A 15,775-nucleotide genomic window follows, 5' to 3' on the forward strand; every position below is an offset into this window, starting at 1 on the left:
AACCTTACGCTAACCAAAACCTTCTGGGCCCATCTAGCTATGCTGAAAAACAACAACAAAAAGCCCAGTCTAGTACGAAAATTCTACTAGATTTGAGCCAAAACCCACAGTAAATAACCATCCTGAACCTAATCTCCTCTTATCCTAAACAATCCATCATAATGGATGTTTACCGTAAACCGCAAAGCCCGATAAGGATTCCAAGCGGGAGTCAGGCAGATGAATACTCCGACAGTAGGTTCGAAGCCGGGGATTATTTTAATATTTCTTAACAAATCTTAAGATATAAAATTTTTACATCTTATTCATTATTTTTAGAAGAGAAAAAATCAGTTGTGGTAGAGAAACCTACAAGATTAGAGAGCAGCATCTCAGTACCCCATCGGCTCAGTGACGGAGATAAGCATCCAGATGAAATTCCTCTGCTGAGTGCTGCAGGAGATGAACTAGGACGTCATAACGGACCTACGGGATCAATGCCGAACTTAACCACTTCCCCAGTACCGTCTTCACCATCCACACCATCGAGTGACATAACGTCTGAACTATCCGCTTGGGTTTCCAGCCATTCGGTTTCTTCTAGTAATCAGCCTACGCCCACAGGTAAGAATTTAAAATATGTTATGAATTTTTTTCGATTTATAAAAATATCAGTAAAATTTCAACAGAAATGTAAATATCGGTTACTTATTGTAGGCAGCGAAACCGGTAAAGAATCCTCTGAAGACGGAGGCTGGAATGTAGAGCACACTTATGAAGAAGTTAGATTGCCACCACCATCAGAATTTAGAGATCTGCCACCTCCAGAACCGTTTAGAGATCCTCCTCAGTCGACGAATGGTTCTGCAGAACAAACGCCTACCCATGGAATAGTTGTTCAGATGGCTCCACATCATCAACCATCTCCACCGCAGCCTATTGACAATCTATTGTATCACATGTATGAAACAGTGAGACAAGAACTGTTAGCCGAAGGTCATCACACTAGACACTTTCAGCAACAACTTCAACAGCAGCAGCAACCGCTATCGCAACAGTCACAGCAGCTTCTTCAGAATACTATGTTGGTACTCTTATTAACCTGGGTGATTTTATTAGCCACATAAATCAAAAAGCATTACTTTGTTACTTCACTTTAATTTCAAGGAATACTTGAACCAAACTAAAAGCTTATGAAATGCGATAATTAAATTTGTTTCCCATACTCTATAGGGATTCGAAAACTCCTGAGGGTAAAACATTTCTTTTGTTAAAGTAATCGCGTCTATCTTTATTATTATTATTATTATCATTCTATTTTCACGGGGTGTCCTAGGTGATGAATCATCTCCTCCGAAACTCTAGGGTTTTTGAGGAGAAGAAGTAGGAGTCGGATATAACTACTCTCTAGTAGAAAGCTTTCACAAAAAGGTTGTATGTAGCCCCTAAAATGCCTGATAAACCATTCCTGGCTCTTTGGGTAGCGTACTGTCTCTCCATCCACGTCAAGCTCCCAACGTTCCTCAAAAGTTCTAAGGGTGACTTTTCTAAAAGGGCTCTTCTAGGAAGAGAAGAGAGTCAATAATTAGATATAATCTCTCTCTCTGAAAAGTTCTTCCCAGTTATTTCAAATTTGTCCCGGTTGGGAGATTGCGGCTTGGGATTTGGCTCTGGGAAGAGAGGAAAGCAGCAGTCTGGAATATGAGACAAGTCCACATTCCATCTGTTATTCAGCTCTCAAGGGCAGTTGTCCGAAAGGTAGATTTCAGATTTTACTCCAGCTTCCCGCGCTAAACTCTATTGCTGATTTGTACATCTTTGTTCTTCTTGAATGCTATGTTCAGCCTTCTTTTTCTTTCATTCTCTTAATCTAGTTCTCCAATGAAAGTTAGTCAGCAGACAAATGAAGGCCAACATCCCACTGACGAAGCTCTTTGCGAGTGTTATAATGAAGAGAAAAAGTTAATACTAAGTACCGACATGGAAGATACAACCTTTCATAAATGCAAAGAAGAGTTTAAGAAGCAAATCAATTTCACTGGCATGATATACAGGTATTTATTTCATAATTTTTAGTTGTCATTAGTTAAGCTATTAAGAACTGTAAATGCTAAAGTAGCCGAGCGGTTAGAGGCGAGGCTCAGAATGCTCAGATGTTTTCGATGGTAGTAGGTTCGATTCCTGGGTCTAGGTCTTGGATTTTATTTAATGGTTAATATGAGAAATTTATAGTGAAGTAAGTTTGCTAGTCGTCTCCGTCCACGACACCAAATTTAGTAGATGGACGTAAAATTGGCCTAAAAAAAAACTTCTATTATTAAAAAAAACTGTTGCTTATCTAAATAATTAGAAACATTTCTTTGGAGAATAATTTTTTTTTTTCTAATAGTGTCTTGTTCTTCACAGTGATGCACCCACGTTGATATCCTCCCTTCCGTATTTCCATATACCTGAAGAACAAAGAGTTTTATCACCAGATGGTTTGCATCTAATAGTATGTGTACATGGACTTGATGGAAATTCAGCCGATTTAAGATTAGTTAAAACGTATCTTGAATTAGGTCTACCTGGAGCTCATCTTGAATTTCTGATGTCACAAAGGAATCAGGTTTGTTTGGTTTTTTTGTATCTTTATAAGATTTGTAATGAAAATTAAGTTTTAAGCTATAAATGTTTGTTATTTATTTTATTTTTTCCCCTAATTATATTTAAATATCCATTTATAGGGTGACACATTCTCAGATTTTGATACAATGACTGATAGACTGGTGGCTGAAATATTGTATCACATTGAAGCTGGAGGACTTGTACCCAATAGAATTAGTTTCGTTGGACATTCTTTGGGTAATATAATAATAAGGGCTGCAATAGCAAGACCTCAGCTTAAACATTTATTACCAAGATTGTATACATTTCTTAGTTTATCTGGCCCTCACTTAGGTACACTGTACAATAATAGTGGACTTGTAAATATGGGTAAGTACTTAGATTTAGAACTAAGTAGTTGAACAGAAATTGTCTAATATTCTTTAATATCATTGCTGATGGAAAATATACCCTAGTTTTAAGACTGTTCAAGTTTTGGTGCATTCCTTAATTACAAATTTCTGTAAAATTCGAAATGTCTGCAATTGACAGTATTTAAATGGTCAGGAAAACGATATTTCTTTCTTGACGGTAGCCAGAGAATGAAGAACAGCAATGTCCCTGATACTTGGAGCAACGACAATATATTTTCCAAAGAGTTTTTGTTCTAGTTACAGCCGTCAAAAGAATCTTTCTTAAAATATTAAGACGAGCGGCTAAGAATTGATTTTTTTTTTTTTAGAACTAGAGGTTATAGAAAGCATTTAAATTGCTTTTGTGTATTGACACGTATCACGCATTGGCGTGATTGAAAAAAAAATACAGATAGAATATAAATTATCCACACAATTAGAAAAATTCTAAATCAACCCGCGTAAACAAACAAATGGTTGCCTAGCAACTGTGTGGGTCAGTGAAAAAGCTTGCACGGGTCATAGGTCAAAAGCTCAGCATAATAAAGTTTATCATGACTGAAACTGGCATTAATTTTTTCTTCCTATTTTACTAGATATTGCTAAATTAAAAGCTCATATTATATTGATTAATGATTTACAAAGAGTTCATGGTCTAAAAAACAAAAAACTTACGTTATATCTCATTTTCTTAGGCATGTGGTTTATGCAAAAATGGAAAAAGTCTGGATCATTACTACAATTATCGCTAAGAGATGCTCCAGACGTGAGAGATACATTCCTCTATAGATTAAGTCAAAGATGTAACCTGGTACATTTTAAAAATGTTCTATTGTGCGGTTCAAGTCAAGACAGATACGTACCTTTGCACTCAGCCAGAATTGAACTTTGTAAAGCGGCCATCAAGGACAATTCACCAATTGGTAATTTATTTGGTTCAGATTTATTTGTTCTTAGATAAAAAAAAAATTGCAATAAATAGAATTTGATTGTTTACAGGAAGCGCTTATCGTGAAATGGTACACAACATAATGTGGCCATTGGTTAGGAAAAGGGAAGTAACTTTAGTAAGATACGATGTTCACCATGCTTTACCAAATACAGCTAATTCCTTGATAGGACGTGCAGCGCATATAGCTGTTCTTGATTCTGAACTATTTATTGAGAAGTTCCTTATTGTCGCCGGTCTCAAATACTTCAGATAACAGGTATGAAAGAAAATTATCATAAAAAAAAAATGGATAGTTATTAGAAAGATCTAAGCATTCAAGTTGGAACCAAAAATTATGTGCTAAATTAAGAGTGAATTTTGGTCTAAGCTGAAAATATAGTTTATATACTGAAAATGAACCCTGGATATTTTGTTAATTATAAATTGATTTTATAATTTAGATGCTATTAGTTTTTTAGTTTTTTTCCTTCCTATTTGGTGAAGAGAACAAAAGGACTTTTCAAAATAACTTTATTAGCAGTTGTGGAGTTGCTCTTTAATTTGACATTTCTCCACCTGGTGGGCAAAACGGGTTGTTCTCAGAATAACTGGGAAAGGAAGTGGAAGAGAAAGGGGTGTACATTAAGCAGTACTGTGTACGCTTCCCTCTCTAGAACTTCCTCAGTTACGAATAGATCAAGACTTATCACTTCGTCACAACTTTTTCCTCAAGTTTCAGTACCAAGAGGTAAAAGTGCTGTGCATCTATCTTTTCTGGCATTAAGTAACGTGTTTATATAGTATTCAGAAGAGACAAGAACTTCTGACGGTACTCTGGGTCGGGGCGCACAGGGAACCCGTAGGAAAATTTCCAGGCATGTTCCAGACAGAAATTCTGGTTACAGGAGGATGCATGCACAGAGGCAAAACCACTTTATTGGGACCTGAACATTTCTGTAAGAGAGGAGATCGTTTTCTCTAGAAGCAATTGAAACAAGAAATTGTTGAAAACTCTCCGGCAGCTAGCCAGTCAACAAAACGCAGAACTCCTGTATTATCAACTCCAGAATGGTTTGGGGGGGATGTCTTGGCCAAAATTAAATGCCATAGACAGAAATAACACGGAAATATCTTTGGATAACGGAGTATGTTAGCTTGAAAGGGCGAAGCCCCAGAGAATTGGAATGCGCCAAAACCAATTTAACCCCTTAACGTGCACACTCGAATTAACTCGAGCGCGCTAAACTGGGCAAACTGTGCACACTCGAGATAATTCGAGCGGCGTTGCACTTTATGCTACTATAATTTTTCACTCTCGAATATAATCGAGAATTGAAAATAATGTGAAAGCAAAGAAAAGCAATCGTTTTATAGATATTTATCATTTACATGGGATTGTAAGTTCTAACAATTACTTAATCAAATATAAAATATAGCGGTTTTTTCAAAAAAACTGTGCATGTTCAGGGTTAATGGGACCTGAACATTTCTATAAGGTTGGAGATTGTTTTCTCTAGAATTAATTGAAAAGGTAGGATTAGTTCTGCAGAAGCTGTGGATGGTTGTACTCTCCCTAGAATCTTTTCAGATGTTATAGAGTATGGGATACTCTTGGAAAAGGCGTGGAACTGTGAAAAGGTAGGATTAGTTCTGCAGAAGCTGAAGATGGTTGTACTATCCCTAGAACCTTTTCAGATGTTGTAGAGTGTGAGATACTCTTGGAACTGTAAGGGCACAATTTATCTTGAAAGGTCTTAGTGCATTGTTGGAAAAAGTAATTGAAGTTGTGAAAAGTCTTTTTCCTAGACGTGCATTGGTTGGTACCTCTGAATAACTTGAATCCCGGTTAAGCAAATCATAAGTGCAATCATCCTATATTAGAAAGAATTGATCATATACGCAATAAATAATTTTCCTTTTTTTTTGGAATATTGAATATAATATAAATACAATGATTTACCAGCCAAAAATTAACCTCTCTAGACAAAATTATTGGAATTTTAATAAACTGTGCCAAATTTATTTAAAAACCTCATCAGTGGGAACGTTGTGACTTAGAAAATAAATAAGCATTTCAAATAATTTTTATAAAAAACTAAAAAGTGGTTGTTCTGTTATAAAACACAATATAAGGGACCATGAACTATAAAAAAAATGTTCTTTTGGACTTTTTTTTAATTTTATAATTTAAGTTAAATTCCAGGGTTTTGATTATTATGTTGATTATGAAGAAAGTATAGCACTGCTTAGTAGCAGTATCTTGCAAAAAAAATATAACACACTTGTTAAAAATTTAAATAAATTGTAGATTACAAGCGGTTATATTGTGTTATATTATTGTGATTTGTAATGAGTTTCAAAAGAGAACTTGTTGAAATCATTTCATAATCGAGTTAATCGATTTACATGCAAAAAAAAAAAAAAATTGATCACAACTAAATCACTTTCTCGGAGCAAGATTAAATTTCATTCTAAACAAATCGATCATTATTTGTATATATCGATTTTTATCAAGTGATACCTCGATAGAGACAAAAGCCTAAAAAAAAAAAACAAATAAATTATTGGCCAAATATCGTTAACATTTTTTGGACTACACCAGAATAAGATTAAAATCCAATAATAGTCATTTGGACGTAAAACTAAATAAAATAAAATAATCTTGCAGTAGTTCTCTTGATCTATGTTTTATCCAAGGCTATAAATTAAGGGAAGGTTACAAAATTTTAAGACAAAATAAAAGTACATCTGTGAAGTGTTTAGTTCTAACAAACATTTTAACTAGTAGGGAATCAGGTTTTAATCATAACTACACATTACTGAATACGTACCTTACACACATACGCATAAGAAAGTAATCGTTACTGACATTAAAACAAATATACACTGGGCCAAAAAAGTCTGTGAACACTAACCTAAATTTTATTACTTTTATTATTATCTTATTAGAAACTTCTTTTATTTTCAAATGAAATATACTATTCGATAGAGAGAAACCAGAGTTTTTCATTTTATATTCAATCTTTTATTTTTGTTCAGCAGGAATATCACAATTAAATGTTTTACAAAACAACACCCCAAACGAATGCAAAAAAAGTCTGTGAACAGCTGTATAAATATGTAAAAACATTAAGATAACAAACAGAAAAACGATTGAATAAAGTTTCAAAGTTCTATATTGTAATGTAGAAACCACTACAGTCAGTTTTGTGAATAAATAATCTAATTAGTACATATTTAACCACTAATATGGAAGTTCCCAGACCAATTCGAGAACTTATTGTGACGTTGCGAAATGAAAGAAAAAGTATTCGAGAAATAGGGAAGATAGTTCAAAAAAACCCTTCAACGGTGCATAATATAATTAAAAAGTACGGAAATGTGATTAGTAGGCCACGCAGTGGACGGCCACCAAAACTTAATTCCTTTCATAAACGGCAAATTCTGAAGTCTGTTCGGGAAGAACCCAGGACAAGCGCTCAAAAAATCAGTCAAGAATTATCAAGTGGTTATGTGTAAGCGTAACACCACAGACAATTAGAAATAAATTACATGAATACGATTATTGCGGTCGAGTCCCGAGGAAAAAACCTTTAATCAATAAAATAAATAGTAACCGCCGATTGGATTTCGCGAAAGAATATGTTTCTAAGCCTTCTAGTTTCTGGGAAACCGTAATCTTTTCAGATGAGTCGAAATTCAATGTATGTGGGTCTGATTGACGACAAAAAGTGTGGCAAAAAAGAAATGAAGCTATGAAAATGAAAAATATGAAGCCTACTTTTAAGCATGGGGGAGGCAACATTCTGGTGTGGGGTATATGAGTGCTAAAGGAGTGGGCAAGTTAGATCTAATTAATGGTATGATGGACCAATATGTGTATGTGGATATATTAAGACGCAATTTAAAAGAAAATTCAAAAAAATTAGGGTTGGAGGGAACGTTTGTCTTCCAACAAGACAATGACCCGAAACATACCGCACTAAAAACTCGGGAATGGCTTTTAAATAATACACTCTGGCGCCTAAACACCCCTCCACAATTGCCAGACCTTAACCCAATAGAACATTTGTGGGATGAAATCAGCCGCGAAATAAATAAACGAGGAATAAGAAACCGTGAACAACTAAAAAACGCTATTTTAGAAGAGTGGGATAAAATTCCAACATTGACGACCACAAAATTATTAGGATCGATGAAAGCTCGTTTGTTGGAAGTGATTAGGAACATAGGAGGTCCTACAAGTTTTTAAAATTTATAATTCACGTACAATGTGTAACAATGATTTATTTCTGCAAAGTGTTCACAGACTTTTTTTGCATTCGTTTGGGGTGTTGTTTTGTTAAACATTTAATTGTGATATTCCTGCTGAACAAAAATAAAAGATTGAATATAAAATGAAAAACTCTGGTTTCTCTCTATCGAATAGTATATTTCATTTGAAAATAAAAGAAGTTTCTAATAAGATAATAATAAAAGTAATAAAATTTAGGTTAGTGTTCACAGACTTTTTTGGCCCAGTGTATATATTCTACGTCAGCACAATTCTCTTATCTCAAGTTTAGGCACATCTTTACTACTGTACAACACCATGAGAAAATATTGGATATATTATTTCCATTCACGCTGATCAAATCAACAGGACTAATTATAGAGTGCTCAATAGAAATTATTATTAGGTATGTTACATCAAGCATTATTATTATTATTTTGGAGAATAGATGCCAGCCCAATTGGTTAGTAGATATTTGTTCTGATAGAAATACCAAATACTCGAAATTCGCATGCTCTGTACAAAATCACAAACCATATGTTGTTGTTTCAACTCACCGAAAACTACCGAAACTTTATTACAAAAATCCAAAGTGGTGCAAAAATGTAAAAAAACTACCTGGTAAACTATTGTTTATAACAAACTAAAAGCTATGTATAATAGAAATGAGTTTATATAATAGCACAAATATTCTTCTTCTTAGACCAAAATTCCCCTCTTTCAGGTTATGTACTTATTCTTAAAAACAGACTGTTAAATGAAAAAAACAAAACACAAAGTTATTAGGAATATATTTTAAGTAACAACTAGGAGCTTAGACAAAAAAAAGAAGAAGCAGATTTACCTGTAAAAATGAAATGCATCTAATTTTTAAAAATTAGGGCCATTAAAATGGCACTGTTTCATAATAAAAGTTAAAAAAGAAAAGTCTTTTGCTACCTTTTTTAAAATTAAAAAAAAAAATCGCCTGATAAGTAGAAAAAGTAAAAACTGTATTTTAGTTAGAATGGTGAGCCTTTAAATGAAAATGAGCTTAAATTATTGTTACCTATTAATTTTTCCATACATTTGATTGGTGAATAATTGTTGTTGTTTCTGTAGATAGAGAAGCGGAGTTCGGCTTTAAAACTCTAGATTCTTGTTTTTCCCTTGCAATATGTAAGGGAGTTATCTTTTTCATTTTGTTTTCAACTCATTATTTATTCTATTCCTCTATTAGAAGTTCCTTATTTATCCCATTTTTACCCTAAATGGGAAACTCATTTCTTTAATCTTCTTCTTAAAAATTAATAACCAAAAAAACATGAATGTCTTTTCAGCTTTTTATTTTTTCCTGACGTTTTGACAAGTTTTGTCAGTCTTCTTCAGTAGATTACAAGCTGTTTTTTTTTTTTTAAAAAAAAAAAAAAAGTCAAGTAAAAATAACAAAAATTATGATGGCTTAAGCCGCTGACGTTGTTGCCTTTTACTCCCTTTACGACCAACGACCCTTTAAGACACTGTCCGTGTCCTTCCATTACATGGTGATAACTCTGGCTCACATATCATCCAAATATGTTGAACAAAACTTTTCCCTTCCTAGTTAATCTTTTCATGAAATTCTCCATGATAGTCGCATCATTTCAATTCGTTGCAAAAAAAAAAAAAAAAAATCCATATACATCAGAGAAAGAACACCGAGAACCAACTCTCATTTCTTTGTCACCATCAAAGAATTCGTTTAATGTTTGATTGTGGGTTACGATGGGTGAGTTCCACTAAGCGCTCACAACGATCAAAATGTACCTTCTTCAGCCGTTCCACTTGACGACCACGGTCGTTGTGGTCATGGCGAAAACGTCACTGATGATGTCATTATTTTCGCTCACGCGAAGCTCACAACGCTCCCCCACACCTTAAGGTGCGTTCAGAAATTTGGCGCAATTTTTAAAAGCAAAGATGGCGACCGAAAAAATTACATCAGGTAAATGAAAGTATTATCTCATGTAAATAATTGAATGTGTTTCTCGAAAGTCTAAAAAAAAAAATAATAAAATGAAAAATTACTTAATCCCTTTACATACTAAATCACTGAATAACGACCAATTACACTTTGATAGTTAATAATACGTGGCCTAAGTTTTCGCTTTTCACTATTGCGATTTTGTAAAATTGCATTCCACTTTTCATCGGAACTAGATGAAGAACTTTCCAAAGCATTATTACGTTGCATTAATAGATATCCTACTGTTGCCACAAAAGACATTTTAATTTTATTTAAACGTAAATTTTATAAATGCTCCACTAAAATGTAATATATAAAATTGAATTATATGTATATTTTTAATATAAGTCAGCTTTACCAATAATTAATAAAGTTTATTACAACTGCACATAAACGGGGTTAAAATTAAAAAAACAACCTCTTCAAGCTTTTGACTTATTTTCGAGGTGGCCATTTGTAATGTTTACATGAACGGTTAAAACGCCCCATAGTCCCCATTCCACTTGAGAATTTTCGATTGTAACACTCGCAAGTGCAAGTGGAACGGGGCAAAACCGCGCGGTCGTAAGCGTGATCGTATGTGAGTGCTTAGTGGAACGCACCCTATGTCCGTTATTATTTAAGGCAAAAATTTTTCGAATTGATAGGCAATCCGGACGTTATTTTCAAAGATGTTTGTTCGAGTGTATTATTGCTTCATAATGAGGGAGATAGGGAATAAGATCGTCCGCAATTTGTGTTTTCAGTTTTCTTTGTAGTATTGTTTTGTTGAATGTTCTGAAGATGACCATGTAAAGCTTGTCCGTAACGTCGCAGGGAGAAAAACATGAGAAGACGTTGATCGTTTTTTTAAAAAAAAAAAAAGTACCTTAACCAACATAATTTTTTAAGAAGAATTAAGTTTAACAACAAATTAAGTCTAACTTAATTTCTTTTTCATTGTTTTACAAAATTAAACTTAAAGATCTCAATTTGTTTTTTAATTTTTAATTAAAGAGAGCATACTTTTACCCTAATTTAACAAGTTTTTGTTACAAAAAAAAATTAAGCAAATCTTTGTGCTCGATAGGAATGTGGCAAGCCTAAAATGTACCTGACATGGGATTTTTAACACAAAATAAATAAATAAATACACAGATTTGCAAAATTTACTCAGAATATTAATTTTAAATATTAAAAAAAAAAAAAAAAAAAAAAAAAAAAAACTAACGAGATGTATATAATTTCGAGAAAATTAAAAAGAAATGAACGAAAATGAATGTGTAAATAATATTAATGAATGAACACCATGGGATTTTATATGTACCCCTTAACTACGCGTCCTAGGGTTGTTTTCAAGTTACCTAGGTAACATAAATAAATAAAAGTAGATTGAACAGATGTTTTTGTTATTTCTTTTTTTATTTTATAATTTAATTAATTTTTAGAAAAAAAAAACCAAACTAAAATTAGTCCGTATCAAAAAACAAAACTGTTTTTCAAAAAAATATGTCGAAAAAATATTTTTTGATAGTACGTATGTTCTCCCCTGCGTCGGTTGTTGTTGGTGAACGTACATGTTGAGAAATTTTCTCTTTCTCTCAAAAACACTCTTTTTCTCCTTTTTCTAATTAATTTGCCCCATTTCAAATTGTTCAAATATTTTCAAAACAGAATAAAGGAAAAAAAAAAAAAAAATTCATTATCTATAGAGTTTTCGTTAATAAAGTTATGTTTAAATGTTATTAAATTTTGCTAATATTCTGATTTAAGGGATACTGTTCCCATTTTATTATACTTTTTGTTTTGTTTTGTGCAAACAACGATGTCAATTTGATTGCTCACCGTTTTTTAGTATGAAGAACGTTCATATTTATATTGAACGTTGAAATCGTTCAAATTATTTAAAAAAAATAAATAAATAAATATTATGAATATCTTTCCCTCGAAAGAAATTTCCTTCATGCAGTTTATATAATTGTAAAAATAAATAAATAAATAAAAAAATTCTAGTCCATTAGATAACTGTCGATTAAACAACCCATATAATTTTTTTTTTTTCAAAGTTTTTTAAATAAATATACTAAATGTGTTATGTATGGAATCCCAAAATTAAAAAAAAAATACATTAAGGTTGGGGCTGGTATACAAGAAACTTTGCTAGTGAACACAAAGTTAACTTTCAGAGAAAAATCTTTAAATTTAATTACAGTATACAAATTTATTTACAATTTTCAAAATTTATTTTGAAATTTAAAATCCAGTAAAATTATCTAGAAATGTTCTTCGAATTGAATTGAGTAAAACATATTGCAACTATCCAGGCAAAGAGACCTACGGTTTGCTTTAAAAAAAAAGAAGCGCCACGGTAGCCGAGCGGGTTAAGAGGCGAGACCTGCAAAGCTTATTATGCATTGTGGTACTGAGTTCGATTCCCGGTCTCTAGGCCTTGGATTTTTATTTAATGGTTAATAAAAGAAATTTACAGTAAAGTATGTTTGCCTCCGTCTACGACACCTAATTTAGGTAGTTGGACGTTAAGCCTCGCCTGAAAAAAAAATAGGCAATTACTTTACTTTTACTTTACACCAAAAAAAAAAAGATACTGATTCAAATATTCCACATGATAAAAAGTCACGTGATTACACAAACAAACAAAAAACTATTTTCAGAAAAACGAAATTATTATAATTATCAAACAATAATGACTAAAAATAAAAAAAAATTATTGTTGAAAATACGAGATAATATTGAGTATCCAATCATAATTCTTCACAAGATCTGATGATATTGTGGGGGTGGGGGGGTGGAGGGAAATGCACAGAAAAGTGAACAATACAAGTGATTGATGACACTATCAATGAAAATGTTTAGGTCGATTTTTGGGGACATCAAAAAAAAAAAAAAACAATTAAAGTTAATATTTCCAATGAGATTTTAGTGAACTTACTGAATGAACCTTATTCTTTTCTATCCTTAAGTATCCTTTGGGATGAGGAACAGGAATTTGTACGGCTCTCTTTCTTTTAGCCCACTCCACACATTGAAGTTGCAAGATTTGCCTCTTAAATGTTTAGATCTTTCAAGCATCATCCCGATTCTAACTATATTATTATCGTAGATTTTATTCACGTAACCCACCCAAAATATTTATCTATTTCTGTCCATTTTCGTACTTTCTCTATCCATCACCAGTGAGTGGTAGATAGAAATCAGTTTGGTGAAGTTGAATTCTACTTCGCTTAAAGTTCGTTTCCAAATCCACACTACAATTTGCTGACAATGAGTAGTCAGGTTAAAGGATCAACAAGAGGTAATGTGTTTTGGAAACAATACTGAAGTGAAATCTATACCAAAGTGATTTATCTACCTTTAAGCTTGGAAAGCAGTTCGATCAAATAAAACGTAATGCGTGCCACGAAAAAAAAAGATATTATCAATCACTCCTAATCAAATTTTATAATTATATTACTGGAATATATAAGAAATATTTTCATTTTATATTTAAAAAAACAAAAACAGTTCACGGTCTTAAAAGATAAAAACTTATTAAATTCACTAGCAAAGTAAAACGCTACCAGGCAAAAAAAAAAAAAAAATTAGTCAAATTCGACCAAGTCCTTTTACTATTAAGGTAAAAAAAATTAGACTTTTCTATAGTGTATTATATAATATATATATACAGAAAACAAATAATATATATATACATACAGAAAAGTTATGGTGAAATCATCTTATATTTTTTAAAATGAAATAACAATTGTAAAACAGTACATTTCAAGCGTCTTTATATTATAAATAAAATATATATGTAGATACCACAGGAAGGAAGCAAAAAAAAAAAAAGAATAGGCCTAAAGATGTGCAAAAAAAACAAAATGGTTGCCGCTCATTTAAAGTAATAATAATAAAGAAAAATGAAACATAAAAACGCTGAATTATTCTGTTAAGACCAGTTCCTAAACTTGTTTATTTTATTTTAATTTTTTTTTTTTTTAATTATTATTTTAAATAAAACTAAATATAAAAAAAATGCAAAGTTTTCTTAATTTTTTTTGTTTCCCTTATTTTTAAAATTTTAAAATAGTTTTATAAAATAGTAGCACCCAGCATTCAAAGGCCTAAATAGAGCAATTTCAAAAGATAAAATGTTTTCAAAAAAAATTTTTTTTTTAAATTTAATTTTTTAATTTTTATTATAATAGAAAAAAAATCACAAAATAATCTGATTAATTCATTATTTATTTGTACATCTTTAATGTACCGCCTCTTTTTTGGGTAAAATAAAATGGAAATCCTCTGCAAGCGGAAAGAATATTTATAATTTTTTTTCTTTTTAATACCAGCTGTTAGAATGTCAGCCATCTTGAAGAAAATGTAATGCATCTTTTTCTTTTTTTTTTTTAATACCAGCTGTTAGAATGTCAGCCATCTTGATAATAGCCGTAAGATAAAAAATAACTTCTAATGTGATTTTTTTTTATATATATACTATATACATAAATTCTCTTTTGAGACTTGAAAAATAATTTTATGTACCATAAATTATTGTGATCCACATATCTTTTATATGTTTATGGTGTAAATTTAGAGTACCACTGCCACCATTAACATTGCATGGAATTTACTAAAGAACCATAAATATTAAAATGGTATGTTTAAATTTTATCTTTTAAATTGTCTCAAGAAAGGAAAAGAAAAAAAAAATAGATGAAATTACTTTATTTTATAAAAGTCATTTCTTTCTGTCTTTTGTTTTTTTTTTAATTTTAACCCTAGTGCCCTTTGTAGTACATTTATGGATAGTACTTTACATACAGCCGTATCTACCTTCAGCAAGTTCAAGTTGGGTCAAAATTCCATAAAAGATTAGCTAAGTGTTTCTAACTGGATTCCAACGCGGAGATCTCAGGTTCGAATCCAGCTGCTGGTCCTTATATACGAGGGTCGTTTGAAAAGTCCGTGCAAAAATAAAAACTACTTAATTTTTTGGGGTAAACCTTTTTTATTTTTCAACATAGTCTCCTTTTAGGCTTATACACTTCGTCCAACGCTGCTCTAGTTTGTTGATCCCTTCCAAATAATAGGATTTGTCCATGTCTGAAAAATAGCCATTCGTTTCTGCAATCACCTCCTCGTTTGAATAAAATCTTTTTCCCGCCAGCCATTTCTTCATATTGGGGAACAAATATTAGTCCGAGGGAGCCAAGTCTGGAGAATAGGAGGGATGTGAAACGAGTTGGAACCCTATTTCCATTAATTTTGCGACCACAACTGCTGAGGTGTGAGCTGGTCGTGATGGAAAAGGACTTTTTTGTGGGCCAATCGTGGGCGTTTTTCTTGCAGCTCGGTTTTTCAAATGGTCCAATAACGATGAATAATATGCACCTGTAATAGTTTTACCCTTCACCAGATAGTCGATGAGGATTATTCCTTGCGAATCCCAAAAGACAGTCCCCATAATCTTTCCGGCCGAAGGATCGGTCTTCGCCTTTTTTTGGCGCAGATTCCCCCTTGGTAACCCATTGTTTAGATTGTTCTTTGGTCTCAGGAGTGTAGTGATGTATCCATGTTTCATCCACAGTGACGAAACGACCCTTAAAGTCCTGCGGATTCTTCTGGAACAGCTG

General features: G+C 32.3%; 1 protein-coding gene across 2 annotated transcripts in view; it reads left to right on the forward strand.

Annotated features, from left to right (window-relative positions):
* The window catches only part of LOC141446131 (protein FAM135A), a 38,692-nt gene that overhangs the window by 14,510 nt on the left and 8,407 nt on the right, over positions 1–15,775 (forward strand). For both annotated transcript variants that reach the window (XM_074112571.1, XM_074112572.1), the window contains 7 exons: positions 319–603; positions 697–1,063; positions 1,854–2,033; positions 2,386–2,587; positions 2,706–2,955; positions 3,674–3,901; positions 3,978–4,186. In XM_074112571.1, the coding sequence (XP_073968672.1) occupies positions 319–603; positions 697–1,063; positions 1,854–2,033; positions 2,386–2,587; positions 2,706–2,955; positions 3,674–3,901; positions 3,978–4,183 (1,718 nt within the window). In that variant the 3' untranslated portion in view covers positions 4,184–4,186. The remainder of the gene's footprint in view (positions 1–318; positions 604–696; positions 1,064–1,853; positions 2,034–2,385; positions 2,588–2,705; positions 2,956–3,673; positions 3,902–3,977; positions 4,187–15,775) is intronic.

This window comes from Rhodnius prolixus, unplaced genomic scaffold, assembly GCF_049639745.1.
Source record: "Rhodnius prolixus isolate KJV_2025 unplaced genomic scaffold, Rpr scaffold_1, whole genome shotgun sequence".
NCBI classification, from domain to species: Eukaryota; Metazoa; Arthropoda; class Insecta; order Hemiptera; family Reduviidae; genus Rhodnius; species Rhodnius prolixus.